The 25,123-nt window shown below is 35.1% G+C and overlaps 2 protein-coding genes across 4 annotated transcripts in view; both read left to right on the forward strand.

Moving 5' to 3' along the window:
• Positions 1–7,079: 7,079 nt before the first annotated feature.
• foxl2a (forkhead box L2a) lies at positions 7,080–11,623 on the forward strand. Its single transcript, XM_026282873.1, has 2 exons — positions 7,080–7,348; positions 9,994–11,623. Exon 2 carries the CDS (start codon positions 10,010–10,012, stop codon positions 10,922–10,924), a length of 915 nt encoding a protein of 304 aa, XP_026138658.1. The 5' UTR covers positions 7,080–7,348; positions 9,994–10,009; the 3' UTR covers positions 10,925–11,623.
• An 8,278-nt stretch (positions 11,624–19,901) lies between these two features.
• The window catches only part of pik3cb (phosphatidylinositol-4,5-bisphosphate 3-kinase, catalytic subunit beta), a 61,673-nt gene continuing 56,451 nt past the window's right edge, over positions 19,902–25,123 (forward strand). For 2 of the 3 annotated variants that reach the window (XM_026282874.1, XM_026282875.1), the window contains exon 1: positions 19,903–20,391. The gene's annotated coding sequence lies outside the window, so the exon portion shown is untranslated. Of the gene's footprint in view, positions 20,392–25,123 lie in introns of all 3 variants that reach the window. The other variant, XM_026282876.1, reaches the window with a different exon arrangement.

A 25,123-nucleotide genomic window follows, 5' to 3' on the forward strand; every position in this document is an offset into this window, starting at 1 on the left:
TCATATACACTTAGGATGACTTCAGGTTGAGTAATTTATGTCTTAATTTTCATTTTTGGCTGAATTAACTTATTGCAATTTCAGTCAAGTCATGGCATAATGTGCTCTAATCTATACTGACCATTTTTGGAAGTGTATACTTTGAATAGAGAAGGTTGTCCTTTGAATACAGGAAACATTCTTATGCTTATACAAATTGGAATACTTGAAAAACATTAAGTGTAGGATGGTAATATGCTGCAAACATAAAAATGTAATGAAAAGGTTTTATCTTTTTTGACGTGAATCAAAATGAAATACAAAATAAGCAGTTTATGATGATTGTATATGTAATTCAATGTTGTTTGATTATGATGATGATTTTGGAATCAGATGACAGGAAAACCGAGCTGTATCATGTATCAGAGAATATGGCATCAGACTTCACACAAATTATAAGAATGACTATGCTGTTTTACTGTAATTGTTATGCTATTTGTAGTGAGGTCGCCTTTCGTGCCATAGTTTGAGATCCTCCCCGGCTTTCTGATAGGCGTTTCCTGCTGGGCAGAAGTGCTGATTGATGGCCGTCACTTGACAGTCCCCCGCCTGCTTTAATCAGCTTTGGTTCCGAAATCTAAAAGGTTTTTAAAAAAGCCTCTGAGGATTGTCCCAAAAACAAACACAGAACAACACTTCCCTCAGGAAAAGGCTCATAGCTTGTGTGTGTGTGTGTGTGTAGCTTTGAAGTGAACACCCAAACACACACGTCTTTATAGGAACTTTCTAGGGGGGCTGAACACTAATAAAGCAGAAACAAAACAAAGGCTGTGCGCTGGGTGTATGCATGCGTGTGTGTTTCTAAAGTGAGAAAAAGAAAGAGAAAGAAGGGACTCGAGAGAGAAAGACACAACCTGTCACACATTGCTGACTTCTGTGTGTTCCTGCAGTATGAGGAAATAAATTGTTTAACAATAAATAAATAAATAAATTCTGTCATCTGTCATTTACTTTTATAATACAGTATGACTGTCGTGTCATTCAGAGTTAAAATAAACACCTAATAAATAACCCAGAGGAAAAGAAAACATAAATGTTTGAAAAGACTTCTCAGTACATATTGGAGAAGGTAATGCCCCCAATTCTTACAATTATTTCTCTAAACTGTGCATAATTAATGATTGGCTTAATTTGGAACCTCATTTAATAGACATTGAAAGAATGTTCTTCAAAGTGCTGATTTATTCCTTAAAACATTGTAACCATGGTGGAGCATACATAAAAATAAAAAATAAAACATAAAAAGTTACACTCTTGTACCAAAAAAAAAGCTATTTAATTTAATCCTGAATTTTTAACTAATAAAATAATTATCTTGTTTAATTTGTGGACAATAAAAGAATAATTCATATTTACCTTTCTTGAAACTGATAGATTTATTCAAAAGGAAATATAACTTGAAATACATTTTACAATGTTATTATAATACCAACACAAACTCTACAGAAAGTCTTCCAGTTTTGTGGACATTCACACAAAGTCACCAGTCAGGTTGTTATGTACAGAAAAACTGAGACACAACACAGCATTTGAACACTGGATTTATAAAATCATTTACATTTTAAAAAGAGTTTACTTAACATTTCAACATTGCATGAAAACATTGATCTCTAATTCTTTTATCACTCAAATATTTTTTTGTATAATAAATCCAATTTAATGACACATGAGTAAAAGATAAATTATCTTGTTTGTGTGAACTATTCCTTTCAATAGATATTATACAATATATAGAATGCACACTATAGTGATATCAAGCATGGTACAAAAAGGAGAAGGAGAGAGTCAAATTCCAACAATCAAAGCTTTTATAAACAAAACACTCAAGAGCACAAACTCAGAAAAAGAAGACCACCAAACCACTAACAAAGAACCGACAAACACTACTGAGAACTGAGGGGTATATAAACACACACACTTTCTCTCTCTGTCAATGTTTTCCCTGTTTTGTTGAGTTCTTTATATGTTCTCATCAATAAAAAAGTTTTGTTCCTCCTGTGTATCCATGTTCCAGAGTTTGTTTTTTGTTTTTTTCTTTTTTTTAAAGACTGCTTTGCGATTAGAACTTTAGCTCAACACTCGTTGCCTTTCTTTCCCCCAGCTCTTCCCTGGTCCACTGTTTGTTAGGTCCTGCCTTCATCCTCCGAGCATACAAAATCACCCTGGTCTTCACCTCCTCTGTCTCTGATCCACAGACTCCTCCATCGTCAGTGGTCATTGGCATGGTCAACCACTCTGCCATTTCCACCGTGGTCTCCACTGTCATGTTCACTGCTCTTTAGATGCTCAATGGTGGTGCTTACTAGTACTAAAGGACGTCTTGTTTCATCACCTGTGTTTATTCCTAGTTTAATTTGTTCCCATGATTCCCAGATTTGTTTCATAGTGGGTGTGACCATTGGTAACTTGTATGTGTAATGGTTTCAGTATCGTTGGCTTCCAATTATTTCACCTGGACAATAACAGTCCATTATGCTACTTGATATTGCAATATTGATATTGTTGATATTGTTTGATGTCTATTATTTTAATTAATTATCATAAACACATTGGTTTGTAGCACAGATCAGTTGTTCGTTTTTTTTATTTTTATTCCCTTAGGGATATTTAAGTCTTTGTTTATGAGTTAAAAGCCTTTAATTAACCAAGCCTAGCAGCTATGGGGTAAATCTTAGGAAACTTTGATTTGAAACCAAATTTTAAAAAAAAATGTATTAAAATGAGGGAAAGAACTACAATTTCCCAACACATTGTCAATGGCATAAAATAAAAATTATGGAAAAATCTAATCTGGTTGATTGAAATCAATTATAGTTAAAATATCAGTAAGCTTAATATGTATATATATATATATATATATATATATATATATATATATATATATATATATATATATATATATATATATATATATATATATATAAAATCATAATTTATTGGTTATTCTTAATTGGGAGGTATCTGTCCTGAACTCTAACCCAGAAATTTCAACTTATGAAAATGATAATTAAATAATTTGTGTTTTAAAGTATCTTTTTGATTCTTTTAAAAAGTGAAGTTCAATATATATATATATATATATATATATATATATATTTTTTTTTTTTTTTTTTTTTTTTTTTTTTTTGTAAATTATGAATCTTTATGTAAAAAATGTCCCACATTTTGTATTTAATGTAATTACCAAAACAATGTATGTTTGAGTCTATTGGCTGAGATTGATTTTAACTAAATGCATATATTTATGATCAGGAAATATTCCTGTGTCCCCATCTATTATAGCTACAGGGTGTGAGTAGATAGGGGAAAAATGAAAAATTTTTGTCTAACTTTAAGGAACATCACTACAATTAAGCATATTTTTTTAGGAGTTATTCCATAGCAGTTAGTTATGGAATAACTAAATGTGCTAGCTAACCATGTGCTCACTGGCCATGTGCTGATTAGCACGTTTGGTGGAGTTTCGGTTGTGACATCTTTGTTTTAGGTGGTTTTCTCATAAAATTGTCAATACTGAAACATGTAATCATTCTCAAATAATCCTCATATTTGGGGCAAATAAACACAATTTTAGTACTGTTATCCTTTTGTTTGTTTGTTTCAGTATGTTTTAGTATGCAAGTAAAAAATTCTGTAATGTGGTTGCTACCAAAGCATCACTGTCACAAGTGAAAATGTACTGTCACTACAGAAATATGAGTATAAAGTATACTGAATTATCAGCTAAGATGTTATGATTGTTTTTGGTCCAATGTTTATTCAAACTAATGAATCATTATCTTTTAAATTAGTATAATCATCTTTTCGCCTTTTACAAAGAATAATTGGATTGAAAATACAACAAATCTCATTAATTGCACTTAAAATATTGTTAAATTGTAAATTGTTATGGATTTATCTCTGAAAACTTTTTAATAAAATGGCAAAGCATATGTTTACATTCTAGATGTAAGCTAAAATTTAATAGGGCAATATATTCCTTCTAATTAAATTATTATAGTGACAAATATGGGGAGAGGAAAAATTCTAGATCTTTCTGAAAATACAATATGATAATTAACTGCACAATTACTAGAAAATAGTATATCGGATATTATAAAAAACACAAAACAAATTTGAAAAATATATCCAACTCTGAGAATGGCCCATATATCCTGTGAATTGATCATTTATTTTATTATATTTTCTAGCAAAATGTAATAATAGCTAAATAAATAAAAAATGTGTGTGTGTGTGTGTGTGTTTTTTTTCTTCTTTTTTTTCGGATGAATGAAACCTATATATAACATACTGTGTAATTATAACATATAACAGTGTAAGATTTGGCATTATGGAATAAGCCTCTGATATCCTCTGTATATAGACATGCTCCTATGTGAACTATCATCTTCTGCTGCAGAGACACAAAGCCTGATCCTCCAAACTCTGTGCTCTAGAGTATAAGAGCCAGGCAGGATTATCCAAACCAAATGAAACGTTAGCCTCATTTCAAAGAGACTGACAGGGATTAGACAATTACCTGTTAATGTTCTCATCTGTCAGGAGTCCACAGAAAACAATCCTCATCTGGGGCTGATTATGCATGTAAACACCCACACTAACCATTCTTAAAGTATTACTCTAAGGTAAACAGCCTGCACTATCTTTCACGTAATCTTTTATACTGCATTTTTTAAATCACTTTCTTTTACATTTTGAGGACAGTGATATTCATACTCATGTGTTAATAATGGCACTGTGAAGTATTACTGCTAGAAATCAAACTAAGAAACTGCCCTCTCTTCGTGGGCCATTGTTGTCAAAAATACTTCCCTAAGGGTAATAACTGCAAATGAAGAGGATTAGAAAGATATATCAGATTTAATGCATAGAAGTTGGGACAGGGACTTTTCCCATATTAATGTTAATTCTTTTGTCCACTGATAAAAAAGGTTTTGAATTTTTTTGATTGAAACTGATTTTCTTCAACTTGCCATATATTACCAATATTTGTACCACAAAACTCTTATATACATTTCATATAACAATAAGTTTTAGGTCTTAAAATGACAAAGTAGTGTTACAAGAGTGCTGATATTTGGACATAAATAAAGCTACCACTATATTTTAAGGTCCAGTTCTTACTATTAACTAACTATTAATTGACTTTTGCCTCAATAAACTCCTAATTTACTGCTTATTGATGCAACAACCACACTTTAACCTTTATTCTTAAAACCTCCAAATGTTGTGTCTCTGTTTAAAGTGGCACGCATGAACATCATTCTTTGGAACACATATTGACAGTTTTATCATAAATTAAAGCAGGACATGGAAACGGGGCATAATCGATAAGATACATTATGATGAAGAATAACATATTGAGTTTTTGGAAAGATCTAGACAGAATGACTGAGGGATGTAGTGAATGAAAGGAACAAGATGGTTTGTGTGGAGGTCTGAGACAGGTTTTGAATCATTTTCCCTATGGATTTGAAGACGTCCTGTTTTACTTTTCCTTTCCTGCAGGAAGCAACTCCACACTGTGTGCAAAGACCACACACACACACACACACACACACACACACACACACACACACACACACACACACACACACACACTTTAATCACATATGCAAATAAATATGAAAACTTATAACCAGATGCACAACTATAACACACTTCATAAATACATTTTACTCACTCGCTTCCACTTGCTTGAATGAATCATTGCTTTTTGTCACACTGTTTTACTACAACTCCAGTGCTTCAATGCACTGAACATTAATTCTGTATTATGTCAATGTCAATATTTTCACACCTATACTGCACCACAACCCCTGTAGTGTTCCAAGATCCAAAACGAGACACTTTTACCAGAGAGAATGCTACATGAATTATTAAGATGAATAATGAATGGATGATGAGTGTAAGAGAGATGAGGAGATGAAGAGAATAGTAAAAAGTCAAACAGCTGTGTGACACGGTTGCAGTGTCATGGCTGCATTAACGTCTCTTGTTGTCATGGAGCCATGATGCGATAAGATCTCCCACAATTCATAGCCACCCACATGTAGGCTTTTGTACTGCCAAGAACGTTCTCTGGTAGCTTGGCAACTGCGGGGCATAGGGGTGTCAGGTATAGTACGCCCCATCAGACAAACACCTTGTTCACCTGAGTTAAACCTACACATTTTTGGTCCATTAACTTTGAGGATTTAAACATGTCAACTGTGAAACTGTCATTTTCTCTTCATGTGTGTAAATGCATTTGAGTGTTATAAAATAATGTTAACATTATAAAGTATGTTTATTTTGTTTCCAATTGTTCATTTTATTTTAATGTGTAACATTATTTGGATTTATTTTTTTTGTAGACTGATCACACATAGACACTTGTGTATCTGTGTGTGTGTTCCTTTGTAGATGTCCACCTGCCTCAGTAGGAGAGGGAGAACATCCCTCCCTCTTAATCCCTCTTTCCGTTCCTCCATTTTCACATCTCTGCATGCACTTTTTGCTCCGCGTCTCTCATTTCCTTATAAAGAAGAAAATTATGTGAGGACGTCAACAGTTTTTATGATAATTCATCTTAGATTTCAAGAAAAGGTTTGCAAATGTTAGATTTATTTTTTTAAACTTCAGCTGATCTCAATTAACAGGTTTGTGATAAGACAGTGGTACATTGATGGAAATTAATATTAAAAGTATGTCTAGACTTTTATAAATTTAAAACAACGGTTGTGTTTGCATGCAAACAAACAACAACCAAAAAAAAAAAAAACGTAAACAGCATATTAATCAGAACATTAATTTAGCCATGCGAGACCTTTTTTATTAGAAAGAACATTATGAGTCAAATGAGTTCTTCCTTACACTCCCTTTCCACTCGTATTATAATTATTGTCCATATTTACAACATTCCAACTAGGTTTGGTTAAGCAGAAGAAAATATAATTAACCTAATAAACTATAAAAACAATGGAACTCTATGAAATATCCACATAATAAAGTGAAACAGTCGAGTATGTGTGCCTCCCGCATGCCCAAATGTTGACCTCACGTCTTAAACCGATTTCAGAAAGTGCGGGGAACGGGTATTTCTGTCTTCTAGAGTATATACTTAAGCACGCACCACAAACTTATGCATTTTACATTTCTCTCCTTTTCCCCCATCTCCTCCCTCTTCCTTCCTTCCCTCTCCACACTTAAACGCGATTCCTTTCCTCGCGGAGCCTGTAACATACGATGGATCTTGTTCACACCTGAAAGAGCATTTTTATTGTTATCTTTCAGAATATTTGGCACGTGGTGAGAGCAAACAACCCCGGTGAGTTTTTACAACTAAAATCTGATGAATATTGTGTATATTTATTTTAAAAGAAAAACATGTTTTTATTTTTCTTGCTGTAAAATATTTGATTAGTATAGATAGCCTACCTATTTGTTACGGTGAATTTTATTTATTTTTTTTTATTTTTTTTTTGGGGGGGGGGGGGGGGGTCAATGTTTAGCTAATTAACTAATTAAAATAAAACATTCCTGCAGGATATTGCTAAAGACATTAATGTTATTTTGATCATTTAAAATGTAAAATAGTAGGCTACCTGTGACGCTGACATCGGTTTCTAATGAACAGTATTTTCAACTGACTAATTTCAACAACTCCAAATAACATCTTTCAAGATTTTCTTATTATTTCCCTTAGATGGAAACCCTATAATTAACGAATCTTTGCTTTAATAATCTTATCTTAGCACATTTTAGCAGAATTTCGTCACTGATTAAAGTTGAACTGAGTTTTATTTTGGATAAGCTACAGACTAGTGAATTTGTAGGTCCAATACGGAAGAATCTTAAAACGTTGAAGTTATAAGACTAGGACTAAGAGTAATAATACTTTTAACATTTGCTTTTAATAGATTAGTTTAGCCTAATTCATAATGTTGGACTACTATGGTTATATTCTGCTTGTGCCAATTGTTCACACCTCATGGAACTGAATCTTTTGTATTTTATTCCATCACTGTGATGTCGGATAACATGTTATCCTGTATGCTTCACTATCAAGCTCTTATAACTTGTTGTAGCGTTTATCAACCAGCACGTGGATTGTTTGTCAAGTGATTCAGAGCATCCTAAAGAAGCTGTCATGTCCAACGGAGATGGAGAATGGTCATAACTTGTCTTGTGTCGAATAGCCGACTGTAGGCAAGGGGCCAAGACTCGTTAAAAACCTGGCAGCAACAGACCTGTAAAAAAAAACAATAGGCCTTAACCCATCTTTAAAAACAGATGCACGAGGAGAATTACGCCGATACATTTATCTAGATTCTAGATAGTCGCATCAGCACTGTAGAATTTAATTATGTAGTGTTTTGGTTTGGTTGATAAATAGGCTAAGTGTAAAAACGTTTTAATTATAAAATAACGTTAGAAATTAATTCCATTATTTAAAAAATATTTAGCCTATTGCAGTTTATAGTAAATATGTAGTTAACCTGTAACCTGCTCCTTCTACATTTTCACAGGCCTTCACAGACTGCATGTAATTAAAGGGTTTTTTTTTTTTACCAGAAGTTTTTCGTGGGGGCTATTTGTTTTGCCATATTCAGTTAATAAAAACAAAGGACAAAGATGCATGTCAGCTGCATGTAATGATATGTGTTTTACGCGGGCATGAGATTTGTTTTGGGGAATAATTTGCGACTTAACATTAGGCTGTACTATCCAGAAATCAGTTATGCACAGATGTATGGTGCTAAAAGTGGCTGGTTCTTTCATGTCTCGTTAAATGCAATGATATTCTCTGCAGTCAACATTTTATTAATTCAGAACCCTACATGACACACATTTGGGCTAGCCTGCGTAATGGAGATAAATATTGTGGCGCAATGTGATCCACTAAAACAGATCCCATTTGATTGAGTTGTCACATTATCCTTTCATTTGGGCCCATGTTCTTGACTAACCATTTCTTACTTAAAGCGACATGCTTATAATTGGATATGAGCAAAACCGGCAGCAAATCAAACGTTTAGATATAGTCCAAAAATATCTTGGGAATAACTAACGAAATACACAAGAATGTAAAACAATTTAGAGCCAAATAAACAGAGCAACACTATGAACAGTGCTTCACGCAGTCACATAATTATGTTTAAAACAAGATGAATGAAAACATTCCACTGCAGCAACACTGTAGGAAATCAGAAATATAGCCTACGTCAAGGTTCAGTTTTTAATCCAAAAGGAGGAAGCCTAAGCCTGAAAGGCATAATTGGTAGTATAGTAAGCCTATAGCAGTTTTAACTACTATAACCTACTAATATAACTAGCTACTAAAAATATTAGTAAAAATAACCGTTTGTAATATATATATATATATATATATATATATATATATATATATATATATATATATATATATATATATATATATTTAATATTAGTTTAAAATTAATTTTCTCGTTTTCTATTTGAGGACGAAGGCTGGCTAATTTTAAAAAGTGGTTTGACTGCGCAGAACCTAATATAACAGTTCAGCTCCTGCACCTGTTAAATTGACTAATTATGTCTTCTAAGACTGTGCCGGTTTCCAGTTGTTGGGTCAATTGTTGTGGTGAGAGACACAGTTCAGAATAGTGGGTATGAATCAAAACAGATAAATCGCTTTCGAGGCATACGAATCAGGAAGCTTGTGTCCTACCGCATCAAATACGTGTGAATGTGAGGGAGTGTGTGAAGGAAAGAAAAGGCGGGCTTAAGGAGAAACCAAAGCACAATTTGCCCTCCTTCTCCGTGGGTAGATGAGGAGCAACTCTGAAGCGCAAGAACTTTGTAAAACCTTTAACGCTGACATTAAGCTGCACAGAAACTATTTACATGAGTGTAGTCTGACAATTGAGACTGTCATCAAGACAATTTTGCATTGCTGAGCTGTTTTTATTAGTCCACGGTTTTGTTTTGGTGTAGGTTTGTGCGCGCAGTGATGGCCACCTACCCAGGCCCCGAAGATAACGGCATGATACTCATGGACACTACCTCAAGCTCAGCGGAGAAAGACCGAACAAAAGAGGAAACTCCTCCCGAGAAGGGACCGGACAAATCCGACCCGACACAGAAACCACCGTACTCCTACGTGGCCTTAATCGCGATGGCAATCCGCGAGAGCTCGGAGAAACGTCTCACGCTGTCCGGCATCTACCAGTACATCATCAGTAAGTTTCCTTTCTACGAGAAGAACAAAAAAGGATGGCAGAACAGCATCCGACACAACCTGTCACTCAACGAGTGCTTCATCAAGGTCCCTCGGGAGGGCGGCGGCGAGCGAAAGGGCAACTACTGGACCCTGGACCCGGCATGCGAGGATATGTTCGAAAAGGGCAACTACCGGCGACGGCGACGCATGAAGAGACCGTTCAGGCCTCCACCGACCCATTTCCAGCCTGGCAAATCTCTCTTCGGCGGCGACGGGTACGGTTACCTCTCCCCGCCCAAATACCTGCAGTCTGGGTTTATCAATAACTCGTGGTCTCCTGCGCCTATGCCCTATACCTCCTGTCAGATGAGCAGTGGGAACCTGAGTCCCGTTAACGTGAAAAGCTTGTCCGCGCCGTCCTCTTACAATCCGTACTCGCGGGCGCAGAGCACCGGTCTCCCGGGCATGGTGAACACTTACAACGGCATGAGCCACCATCATCTCCACCATCACACGCACCCTCATGCGCTCCCGCACGCGCAGCAGCTGAGTCCCGCCACGGCTGCAGCCCCTCCCGTGTCCACCGGTAACGGAACAGGGCTGCAGTTTGCTTGCTCCCGTCAACCGGAACTCTCCATGATGCACTGCTCGTACTGGGACCACGAGAGCAAACACTCCGCGCTACACGCGCGGATTGATATATAGCTCGGGTGTGAGCTTCAGACCAAAAACAGATGAACATTCTCGCTAAAAGACAATAAAAACGAGGTCCATCGATTTCAAAAAAACACACTGACATTTCATAAAAATTTGCTGATTTTAGACTGATAATAAAAAGGGAAAAATTTACTGGAGCCACAAACTGTGGAAGCACGGGCTTTCAGTGCGAGTATAGCCTGCCTGATGCAGGGAATAAATATCACATTTTCCTTCACGGGAGACTCGTGGACATTTATGTTCTGAATGTGTATAAACAGTTCTAACAGATGAGAGGATGGCCAGCAGACTGAAGGTATAACCATCATGGAATTACAATTCATGTTTACCTGAATCCATTCTGTCAATGCCTCTGGAGTGAAGTACTGGGTTCTGAACCCTTTTTTCTTTCTTTCTTCTATTCGCTTTTGAATGTGTAAGGATACAGTGGAGTTCTGGGCAGGTATACAAACCGAAGTGTACACACCTCTGTTTTGACCTCTTGTTTCAGTGTTTAAGGGTCTCATATAGGGGTCAGAGCACGTGACTGCCAGTTTGAAAAAAAAATAAAAATAAGAAAGAAAAAGAAAAGAATTTAATGTATATGACACATTGGGGCCATGTTTAACTAGCACTTTTCAATCTTTTTTTTTTCTCTTTTTTAATAGGTCTAGTTTTTGTTCTTTAATAAACACTTTGTGAACTTAACACTTGTTTTGGGTTTTATAATGTATACTACAGTATAATTCAGCGATTATTATTATTTTATAACAAAGTGATTTGTTTAGCAGTTCGCCCAACTACAGTTCTGGCCTTCGACTAATTATTCAATCTTTGTAGCAGCATGTTTTACGTTTATACAGGCGTGTAATTTAGAGTTTAATATAAGCGAGATAAGTTACTGTAAGAAAAAAAAAATCCAAAATAGAAAAAAAAAAAAAAAAAAAAAAATTTCTTTGCACCATAAAGCATCTCGTGCAGTGCAAGCAATTCGTGATTCCAAAGCCTATAAAATACAGTCGTATTTACGCGAGTAGGCTACGTAAAGAAAATTTCGTTATCTATTGGGACTACATTATTTTGCTGAAGGTGAAAATATTTAGCCCTGTCGAAACAATGTCATACTACATAAAAACAATGTCAATATTAATGTGTTTATGTTATTCAAAACTACTGCACGCATGCGGTGTCAACAATGAACAATTTTAACATTTGTAACAACTAGGCTCTATTTAATATATGGATAGTTTCGCATTTTTCGCTTTTTATTTCGTGCTTATAAAAACACCTGTAGCCTATATTAGGAGTACACGATTGTTGTAATACAATGCACGTTTGTCTTTGTATTTATTAAATAGACCGTGAATATGCTCATCTAAAAAAAACTTGTAAAAACTAGGTTAAGCGAAATTGATTACAATTATTATCAAAACCCCATAATAAAGTTAAATAAAGTGCATGTTTTTGCATTATTTAGTGTTACATAACATGAAGACAATCTACGTAAACAAAATAACCAATTTTTTTTAATTCATGTAATAACATTAAAAAACGTTTACACATAATATCATTATCCAAATATAAATTATAGTTCATCTACATTGAAATAATAAGACATGTAATGCAATTTTGATAAACAAATTTTACAATTATGTTTCTTAATGATTATTTGATTAAAGTTATTGCAAAGTGTTCACCGACTTCCTCTTTTCGCGAAGCATGAGGCTGGAACGTAGTCTGTGGAGTCTGTGTGACTCAATCAGTGTTTCTGGAAAACATTTTTTTTATTTTTTTTCATGTAGGCTACTAAGTAAACATTGTTTTAAATTTTCCCATTTTAAAAAAATGCATAAGGCCTATATTTTTCCTAGTATGGGCTATTCGTTAATAACGATAAAGGCCAAACTCAGTTTTAGATTAGATAAGAATTTTTGAAAAATATTTTATTTTTAGTGTTCACGAATATGTGGACATTGTAGGCTACATAGATACACGGTTCACTTCACTTTTAATAGCCTAACAAGAAGAAGAAGAACAACAACGGCAAAAGACGAAGAACATTAACTGTTATATTGAGAAGGTGGTATGTTGTTCGTTGATTGAATGTATCATACAATGACTGTTTATTGTTTTCATGTCTGCTCACCCTCACCCCTCTGCCATTACAGTCATTTTCAGGTGCCAGGTGTGTATCACATAATACGCCCGCATGCAGGATGCTCAGGGCCAGGGGGAGTAAAGGTGGGCCCCCTTTAAAAGTATAGGTTTTATGTAAGATATAAAACGTGCCCTTTAAAAAAAATAACCTTTTTTTTTCTTTTTCTTTTTTTGACGGGGTTGATCAGGTGTATCCACAAAACATTAATGTACAGAACACAGGTCATTATTTAGTTAATGGCCTACATTCAACAAAATTAACAAAATTATCCGAATTATTTGAGAATAATGGCAATCCACAGTAGCCTGTCCTATATTTCCAATAATTTAGAAACCAGTTATAATTCATATCAGTAGGTCTATTAGACTAGGCCTAATTATAGCTATTAAAACAACAACTTGAACGCGCAGTCTGTTAACGAAGTGCTGAATTGTCAATCGATTTGTCGGTCAACTTAATTGGGAATTTTGCTTAATGTTTTAAATATCTTTTTAATATGTTTATTTGTAATATTCTGTAAAGGCTATTCAACAAACAGTTTAACATAGGCTAGTCTAAATATATTCTTGTGATTTTGATTATAGACCACGTTTAGCTACACAATTAGAATGGTTGGTTCATATGTACGTTTCATAAAAGCATCATAAGCTTAAAAAGATTATAGAAACAATCTTACGAATCCTGGTGTTAAGGGCCGTTTCTCAAAAAGCTTCAAGGTCTACATCCGGCGGGGTTCTGGAGTAAAGAGCGAAAGCACATCGTGAGGACACGGACACGTGCAGCCACCTGCTGGACAACTGCAACATTACATGTAAACTTACAGTTATGCCTGTAGGCCTGTCACCTAGAAAACATTTATTGACATTGCTTCTGTGTTTGTTTAAACCAATAATGAATTAATTAATTAATAACAAAAATGAATTACACATTTCTGTGGACGTAGTCTGCTACAAACAAATTTGCTATAAGCACAAATTTTATTAGAAGCCTGTCATTTCTACAAAAAATTACCCTTTTACCTTACGTATAGCATTTACGTTTTCTACGAATTTCAGTTGCGTTCATAATAATATGCCTACTTTGATTGTAGCAACTATCCACTCTATCCGTCATTGTGCTATATTAAATTAATTTATCCATTCAAATGTTGAATTAATAATAAATGAAAGGTTTTGAATGAGGCTGCTGTTCACGTGTCCACTATCGCTGGGTGAGTGTAGAGGTAAACCGGTGTTACTAATTAATCTGATTAATAAAGAGCAGGGTTGAACTGGTGGGGATGAGTGAGCGTCAAACTTTAAGAGTTTCTGTTGTTGTTTTTTTTGCAGAAAAAAAATAACAATACATTTAATAAAGCACTTTAAAACCTATCGCTGTATGCAGACAGTGGTGTCTGTCGTTTTGTAGACTATTCATATTTTAAACGAAATCCAGTGTAATAAGTAGAATTGTCTGGGCTTGACATTTTTATTAGGTCGTGGGTTTGGCACAGACATATTAAAAAATAACAAGATAAATGGTGTCAAATTATTCATTTGATCACACAGCATATGAGAGTTCTACACAAAGACCATCAGAAGAGTTTGAGCGTCCGTTAATCCATGACATTTTGCGCCCCCAGTTTGGCGAATGGGTTAATGATGGTCCTGAGGTTTCCGCTGGCTGACCTGACTGATCTGGTGTCACAGCACAGGTTGTCGGTTTCCCAGTGTTTGGGTACACAATTGAATTCCCAAGATTCCTGGGAAAGGTTTAAACTGGACAGCAGTGGTTTTCACGAGCGCCCTCGCGCACATCGCCCCGCGCCTATTGAAAAGGACAGAGGGGTCAGCTGTATTTGCTATACACAGGAAAATAGCCAGAGATTTGATTTGCACAAAATCCGGCGATTGTTATGAAGCACATGACTTTTGTCCGAATCCAAAATAATTTGGTCAGTGGAGATGAGTGGTTTCATTTTATTATTTTCCTCCTTTTACATTTGGGCCTGGAGTGAAGATTCACCCTACGTGATGTTTTCTGTTATTGGCTTGGATGAACAATAGATGACACTAATAAGCATCTTCATGCCAGAATTATTATTGGGGTGTATTATGATATGCCACATTTGTTTACAATTGGGAAATGTACACAAAAGTTTGTATGGGTGACCTCTTCACCCTAGAAACAACACCCAGATGTCCATAATGAAGTTCAAAACTGGTCAGCTAAAAATAAGTAATGTGTCATTTTCCTTTAGAAGATAATAAAAGCAATAGATTCTTGCTTAATCACGCAGGAGCCTCGGAATGACCTCGGGTTGCCAAGTTTAAATTTTATCATGCAGTTGTATACTATTATACTGTATATTTTATACAGTTTGAATGTCAACACAAGATTTTCAGTCAATCAATCAATCAATTTTGGTTTTATCTCTCTATTAGAAGTTGATACAGAAAAGATGCAGATAATCAAAATTTAACTTCAGGCTGATCACAGCGTTGGTTTCTTTTTTTATTTCAGTTACATTTAATAAAAAATATATATATATGTTAATTGACACAAATTCTGAATTTGTGAAAGAAGGATTATAATCCCATTAACATTTTTACATTATTCTTTGTGTGTGTACAGTATATAGCCTCCATGTTTCAGTCTCTTTAATTTTTGTCTATCTTTTTGTAACTTGCTGCTGGTTAGTTTGTCAAGTCTGTTTATGTAGCAGTCAGGTTCTGTTTAAGTGTAGTTCTAACATTCAGGTTCTCATGTTATGCTTTAGTTCTGTTTATTTTTGTATCATACATATAATCAAATAAGAAAACATGTTGTTGTATTGTCCTATCCTAACAAACAAATACGCTTTCCATACATCAATGAATATATTCATTCAGAATATATATAATTCAGAATATATATTATAAATCTATACGATTATAATATAAATATAAATTTACCCTTGTGACTGGTTTTGAGGGTCACAATCACATATATTCTTTTATGAGTAGAAAGGAACAAACTGAGGTTTGGAACTACATCAGGGTGACGTAAATGACATAATTTTCAGTAATGTAGTGTCCTTGATATACTTGTCCTTGATATACAAGTAAAATGATTAACTACATGCAAGTAACCCCAAGCCAAACCCTAACCACATAGTTAGTACATTTAGTTAATTATTACTTAATATTACTCAGTACTTAAATGCAGCGGGGTTGAACCATTCTTTAATAGAGCTGTACAAGTCAATGTTAGAAAAGAATGTTAGGTGAATATTGATGTCATCACATAGTTTGCTGATTCACATTCATGAAATGTGTGTTACAAAGTCCACTGAGGCAATCCGAATGTGAACCCAGTTTTACCGATAAATTATTTATTTATACTTTAATTTTCCAGGAAGGTCCCATTGAGACTAAAGGAAACCTCTTTCGGGGAGTCCTGGCCAAGATGAGCGTAGAAAACTTTACCAAAAAAAAAAAAAAAAGTTTGGAAACTTTGTGCATTTTTACTTTCTCAAAAAACTAATTCTGTATGGTTTATAAGCGTTTTGAAAAATGGGGACATGTGTTATGTCCTCATAAGTCCCCATCTCCTTGTAATACCTGTGTCATACCCATGTCATTATACAGAGTTGTGTCCTGATATGTCACAAAAACATACCCCCCCCCCACACACACACACACATGTTTGTTTCTGTGATTTGTGGGGACTTTCTATATACTTCTATTATTTTATACTGACCAAACAATATTTTCTGTCCCCCAACCCAAGACCTACCCCTTACAATAAACGTGTTTGCATTGTTACACTTGCAGATAAACATTTCCCATTTTTATTTTTATTTTTACCCTTTTCTCAAAAATGTCAGGTTTTACCATAAGTACAGACACCCCTACTTTTGTATGCTGTCTTAGTGAGGACATTGCAAAGACTTCCATTGTTTTTCTATAAGGTTAATGATACTTTCTACCCACTAACCCGATCTCTACCCCTAAACTTACCCATCACAGAAACATGTGCAGTAGAAAACTAGATCTACATCAAAACATATTTTGGCTGATTTATAAGCCTTTTTCACAAGTGAGGAACAGTCAAATGTGAGTTGTCACTAGTGACAGTCACTAGTGAGTTGTCATGATATTTCACTACTTAAGTGAGGACATTTTGTCCTCACAAGTATAGTTAAACCAGTACACACACACACACACACACACACAACAAAATTCTATTCTGAATTCTAAAATTCTGACCAAAGCAAAACCGTAATCATGAATCAACAAATTAATTAAAACAATAATAAAGCTCATTCATTACAAGCTGCAATACATATATATTTAAAGAAGGACTTGCTTTTGATGGAGTAATAATTTAAAATGGTCCACAACCAAGGAGCATATAAGAGAAAACTGATTTTCTGAGTTTTTATTAATGCACCCTGGGTACTTCTAATTATATCCCAATTTATTATCTGGAAAGATAGTTCTTTCTACACAAGCATAAAAGACTAGTAATATAATTTGGATTCATAGCAGCAATACAGTTGAGGGTGTAATATATATATATATATATATAGAGAGAGAGAGAGAGAGAGAGAGAGAGAGAGAATCAATTAAGTTTTGATATTTACGGTAGGAAATGTACAAAATATTTTCATGGAACATGATCTTTACTTGGAACGTTATATTACTTTGGCATAAAAGCAAAATTGATCATTTTTCATTGCTACAAATATATCAGTGCTACTTTTGACTGGTTTTGTGCTCCATGGTCACATATTTTAAAGAATGTAGGTAATCGAACAGTTGCTGGTCCTCATTGACCTCAATAAAATAAAATAAATGATAATAATAATGATACTAGTTAATGGGGACCAGAAACTGTTTGACTACTTACATTCTTCAAAAAGAAATTCAAAACGAAAGAAGGAATTCCTACGTGTTTTTTAAGAAATTGAGGGTGAGTAAATTATGATTTTTGGGCAACTATCCCTTTAAATAATGCCATGAAAGACTTTTAATAGTCTCCACCTACTTTACCACCTCAGCACAACCCTTTCTGCAATTGAGATCTTAAAGGTTTGTAATCTAATTTAGAAGCAAAAAAAAAAAAAATGCTCTTTCAAACAATTACATACCTCTTGGCCAAGGTTCACAATTAAAAAAAAAAAAAAAAGAAAAGAAAAAAAGATTATATTACGATACCTATAATTATACGCCTAGGCATGGGGGCTCCTTTCAAGTGTCATGTGTGTCTAGTTACAGCTGATAAGATTAGGAGTTAGGGCTGGTTTGGATCCCGTTAACAGAATGTTTAATGAAATAAGAATGGAATGGGTGAATAATGGAAGCATGCTGCTTGTGAGTCCAGCCATTTAATATCAACCAATATGCGGCACATTTTAACCTAAAACACTCACATAAAACGCACCTTTCAGACATTAGCATCTCGGTTACAAATAATAATAATACATCTCATCATTCCTTAGATAAATACCAAACACATTCCTTCATGTTTACACACACAGTTCCACATGGAGTCATCTGTGGGATGACTGAAAGAGAGTTTGTGCTTTGAAACTTGATCTCCTCCACCAGTCCTATTTCTGCCTCTCCTCACCACAGGAATGACTGGAGAATGTTTAGGAAAGGCTTGGAAATGCTTATCAGGAAATTTAGATCTGATCATTACTAACTGAAACATGACCAACAGTAAGTGTCTCAGTAAGGCAGTCTGCTGAATTTAAATGACTGCAGCACCAGAACCACCATTAGAACCTGCAGACTATAAAGACTTCAGCTGGCCCAAACACCTGGAGAGCAACATTAGAAGGTTTAAGTCATAAAACAAAAACCTAAAAGAAAACATGGTAAAGTGCTGATCCTGTACATTTGAAAAAAGTTGTTTTTGAATACAGGCAACTATTTAATAACATCACTTTTTTTCCACAATAAACTTTCAGAATTACAGCATTTCCCTTTGCCATAATCTTTTCAATGTCATGCTCTTATGAGTAATATAATTTTTCTCTCTAGTAATGACGATAAGGTAAGATACCCATGCAGTAAGGGTAAGTATGGGGTAAAAAATATAGGGTCCAATGTTACTGTTTTAAAAAAAGTAATTTTCACATGCATCCTCTGTGCTATTAATTTATTATTGCATTGTATTGTGTTTTATGGTTAAATTAAATGTCTGTAAACGTAACAGATAATGTCCTTGTGAAAAGATACCAATACATTTTCGCTCTTTTTTTCTTCTCTTTTCATTCTTATTCTGTCAATTTTGCCAAATTAGATAGGCTAAGAAATAAATGAATGGTCATCGTTGCTGCCATTTTCTCTGTCATCTTTTATATTCCACATAAAACAAAAGTCATGCTGATTTAGAACAACGGGGGGCTATATATATAATAAATTTCCCAGCCTAAGTTTAGGTGCATATTTGCAATATATCCGCTATCACCACTAGAGGTCAGCAAATCCCAAAGAAATACACATTAGATGTCAAGCGTAACAGGTAATTTTTAAGGAACATAATTATGGAAGAATATAGGAAGGATTAAGAAAATTCGCTCGTTAAATCATTCGAGTGAAACTTCGGTATAATTTTCTAATTTCCCACCCAAAATCCCCTCATCGTCGTCATCATCATCATCATCATCATCATCATCATTATTATTTAGTTACAAAGCACACTAAATTAGTTAAATTAAATAAAAATAAAAAACTAAAAAATACTGGCGGAAAAACATCCCAAAACAGCTGAAATCGTAACAAATCAAAGAGTGTTGTTAAGAGAAGAAGTGGAGCAGTGATCCAGTGCACCCTCATCCCAGTGGAATGCGTTAGTGGAGTGAGAGTCACGCAATTCACCGGGCCTAGTCTGCGTGGAGATATTTACACGATATTTAAAACATTCTCGACTGCTTTTAGCAGTCATCGCATCACATCTAGTCTATTTCCGGGTGAAATCACGGCTCAGAAGTTCTTGTGTTTGTGGACTGGTGACAAAATAGCGGTTACGTGTGGAAAGGGAGGGTTGTACATAGCAAACAGGGAAAAAAATCGAGCGTTCGCTCGCTTGTTTCTCTCAGCCTGCTGAAAGAAGCAGGAAGCGGACTAGAGCTGTTCACCTGCACCGTGTCGAATGAAAGACTGCATTGGACATTTGAAGGGGAAGAAGGCTCATATTTTGCCTTCTTTTTACTGTGATTGAAACCTGACCGGTGTTTGGAGTTCAACCCGAGACGCGGTCAGTTAACTTTTAACATTTAGTTTCCGTGAATTCTACAGAACTGGCGTCGGACATTCCATTCCAGTTGGAATAATCTGTTCTGAAGGTGAGCGTTTTGCACCGTTTAATATTATATTTTCGTCAATGTGTATATTGATTTGAACTGCTTATATTTTTGCTACATTTTGTTACGATCTTGGCCGAGGGCTTCTCTGATCTCAGGCGCCGCCAGCCTCAATGTTATTTGTTTATTATTCATTTGAAGTCGAATATATGGGATGGGACGCTCAGACAGCAAACATGACACATTAGTTGAGAAGTATTGTCGTGCTTCGATTAGATTAATTATCATTGACTTCTTATTATTTAAGTCTCTTTCTATCTAAAAGTTGTTGACTTTAGGAATTGTGAAATGCTCTAAATTCATTGTTAACATTATGCGTATAAACCTAGGTGCTTGACTTCCAGTGGCAGTTGTAGATAGAAATAGTTTTATGGAGTTGTGTGCGATGTTGGCATCCATTTGATTGATGTTGATTTCTTCGTTTATTATTTTAAGTAATAAATTTAAGGATCACAATTTTATTATCAAACAATATCGTAATGTGTCGATCCACTACGTCCATTTGTTAAAAAGTAGAGCAGGTTGGATGACACTCGATCACAAGTTTACCGGACAGTCCATAAAACGTGGGTTCATAGGACAGGAATATACGACATCAGCTGTGTGTCTTTTAGACGGATGCGATGCCATAATACTGGACTGAACTATGACTCAAACGCCATACTGACATGAGTAATAATGTCTGAGCACACTCACTCAGCCTCAGGGCACGCCCACAGGCCGCTCACCAACCTGCTGATGCATATTGCGCATAAAGGGAAAAGCTTTTTCTGGATCGAATAATCTGTTCCAGATAATTTTGATTTGGCAACCATATTTTTTAAAGTATGGTTTGTTTTTTTTTATGCACACACTATCAAATGCCTCCATTGTGCATAACATGTATTTCATCATCAGCAGGGTAGGCTACTCCTACAGTCTGGAATGGTAGAGGTAGAAGAAAAAACTGAATAAAATGCACTGCTTTATGCAGACACTAGCATGCATGCAAAAACAAACAAGAACAAAACCGACCACACCTTGCTGTTAAGTCTATGTTAGTTGATGAGAATGTGGAAACCTAAAACAAATATTTAGTCTGATAAAATGAATTGTTTATTATTATTTTTAAAAACATTTTTATGTTTCATGCTTTCAGAGAGAGTTTGGGCCATAATTTAAAGTTAAATAAGTTAAAATGAGCATAAGCAACCCAGGACTGAGACTTATTTGTGTGTGTTTGTGTGTGTGTGTGTTAGTCTTTACCCTCATGAGGCATAAGTTATAAAACATGAAAGGCCATCTTCAGTCAGATAGTATATTAGTGTGTAGTTGTGTGTTTTTGTAAGTTGAGCTCCCTGGCCCTCACCCAACTACATGTGACAAGAGCTTCAGAGAGACTTCGGTGGCAGACTGTGATGTCATCAGTCAGGGGACACAAACACTTTGGGATGCCCACACACACTCGCTCACAGTCAGAAGAGAAGTCACTGTGGTGACAGGGGCCATGAATGGGCTGATTCTCTCAGTCATGTGAGAGCACAGTGTGTGTGTTTGTTTTAGCGGCGCAGGAAAACATTTTCCCTTAGAAATGGGGACAAACACACACATGCACACCCCCAGGACTGACTGTATTTTTAAAGAGCAGATTATGTATGAGAGAGCCAGTTATAGTTAAGAATTAAATCTTTAACTTCATAATCTTTTACAAATAATACATGTTTAAAATAAATAATGTCAACAAAATTGGCCATACTTACTGTCTTAAAGCAAGTTTGAGGTCACATTACACATGCTATTTCAAAGAAGAAGAAGAAATTCTTTGTAATCATTCATCAAAATGTTGTAACTTAATCTGTCTTTGAATCAAGTTAGGCTGCACAGCCTTTTTGTTAATAGGTTTTTGTAATACTGTTAGTTATTTTAGGTAATGCAGCCTTTGTACAGTCTTGCTAGTAGTATAAGTTTAATATATAATTCATTTTAAAGTATATTGGAAGGGACCCAACTATGTTTTCATGTTTTGCTAAACACCTGTTTTCGCTTTTTCAATATAATTACTATTAATTATGCCATATTACCACAGGAGCTTGGGAATTTTTTATTATCCTGTCAAGATAAATAAGATGGCAATCACTGATGCTTGTGGAAAGGTGGATGGCAAGTCTTGTACCTTGCGAGCAATTTACGTGCTTCCGATTGTTGTTTTATTTGTTTTTGTTTTTTTACATTGAAAAAAATTTTGGCAAAAAAGTTTGTTTTCATAGTCCAATGACCTTTTGTCGAAATTTAAAGTAAATGTAATGTCTAATGACATGACTCTTTAAATATTTAGACTCCATCCTCAGTTTTTTTTATTATTTTTTTTTCCCCTCTTTCAGCTATCAGATATAACAAGATGTAGCTAAGATTGTAAACGTGTAACTGGCTAATCTAAAACCTTGGATCAAAGAAAATTAATTTGTTCAAAATATATTTTAAATTATTTCATAGCACTTTGCTCGGCACATTAATGCTAAAGAAAAAATGCAACAAACATTTAGTGACGCATCAGTTCTCTTATGTCTACATAATGTCTAATTATGTTTTTAAATGACACAAGAAGTGGGCTTATACGGTAAATGGGAAAGGTTCACTTCCCTTAAAGGTTACGTCTTTGACAACATGCAATAGATTTGAAAACGAAGCGTTTCTGTTGGGTTGCAACAGTGTTCTCAACAGTCAAAAAGCCACTGGTGTTTCAGGAGGGAGTTCTTCACAATTGCAAACTGTGTCTGAATAGGTTTTTACTCAAACTATACAAGTGGTAAATAGAAAAGAATCATAGTTCCGCTTTCATTTTTTATGTTTGTGTCCATAATTTGATCAATTAGTGTCAGGACAGTCAGTGATTACAGGCCATCTGCACTCATTTCCTGTGGAACCCCAGCTGGGATGAATGATTGACAGTTTTAATTGAGGCCCGCTTTCTTACATATGTGGCCTCACATTTGCATGGTTGTCTCTTCTGTTTTATGCACTTACTTATGCATCTGAAGGCCTGATTGTCATGCATATACATACTCACACCTGTATGCACACCTGCGTACTTGAGATTTTCTACGGTGAACAGAACTCAAAGCATGCCCACACTTGGAATTCTACAATTCTCTGCATACGAGTCGTGACATGCTAAAGAATTCAGTATCGAGAAATGGGAAAGGAGGGAGTGAAACATACCAAGAGGGATAGATGGAAAAGAGGTAGAGAAAATAATCAAGGGAAAGTGTGTTAAAGCAAATACATTATTGGCGTATAAATGAGAATCTTTTTAAATATAAGTGAACAGATGTTCATGTTTAGTCTGAAATCCTTTGGGAAGCGATAACAAGAATCTATGTTATAATGTTTTTATTTGTGCTTCTTTTGAATGTGCCTTTGAGAGGCTAATCTTTGTAACTTGATCAAGTGGAGAAAAAAAATGAAAGTGTGCCAATATTTCACATAAGCTCACATACATACATGCATGCATACATACATAACTGGCTATTTAAAGCCCTTTACTCAAACTGCTTTGCCCTGCAGTTTCACTGCTTGTACCTGCTTATCGTATTACTGTACATGCATTAAGAGCTGAATACATTTGGTTCCGTGTATTGGATCACTACTTGATCCAGTCTAAAATCTAAGTCATCATGCAAAATTCAATAAAAACCTCTGATGAAGAAGACATGACACATAATAACACAGATTTTTATTTCTCGAGAGCCCTAGATGAAAAGTGAGAAACCACACTGCAGTCATCTAAAGACTGACAGTTGCGTTTGCGTTAATGTTTCAGTTTTTCTCATGTGTGTGTGAGAGAGAGCGGTGAATATAATATTTGTGATGTCTCTGCTTTCTGTCTGTCAGTTCTTGCATAACTTTCTCATGTAGACGCATATCACAGCTTTATTCAGAAAGGCATGTACAGTTAGTCAGTTACAGCAAGAGAGTGATAGACACATGTGTGCTCCACCCACGACTAAAACGGGACCTTTGTTCAGTCAGGCCTCGGTAGGTAACTGATTAACGTCTTTTTTAGTGTGCGTTGTGTTTATTGAAATGTTGCCACCGTGGCATAGCACTGAAAGGGCAGCTGCACAATGGACTCTAAATTTAGAGGTTAAAGGAATAGTTTAACCCACCCCAAAAAAAAATATAAAAAAACTCTCTCTCTCTCTCTCTCTCTCTCTCTCTCTCTCTCTCAATATATATATATTGAACATCATGTTGTTTCAAAGAAAAAAAGACCATGAAACAAGTAAAATATTGAATAATCCTGGCCACTGCTTTAAATAGGGCTTCAACAACTAATCAGTGGTGTATAATATAAAATAGTGGTGTATTATTTATATATATTTATATAATCTTTCCGCTTGAGGCGCAAGATTGTGTTCAGTTTCAACTCTTACTTCTAATTTGTATTTTTGGGTAAGAATAAGTTGCACTTCATCCGGTACTTAGTGTCTTTCATTCCAACAAAATAAATCATTTCTGGAATCTGCATTTGAAATTGCTTTTAGCCTACAGTTTAATGTATCTCAGAGGGGACATGGATCCATTTAACCTGCAGTTACAGATGCATAAATAGGCTTAATGTTTTGTTTTTAACATAAAATGTTGAATACTGATATCTGAAATAATTTAAAACATGTAAATTAAAACCGCCAGTAGGTTACTGCAAGTGAATGTTAATGGGTAAGTCATTGATATT

This window comes from Carassius auratus, chromosome 15 (assembly GCF_003368295.1).
Source record: "Carassius auratus strain Wakin chromosome 15, ASM336829v1, whole genome shotgun sequence".
Lineage (NCBI taxonomy): Eukaryota > Metazoa > Chordata > Actinopteri > Cypriniformes > Cyprinidae > Carassius > Carassius auratus.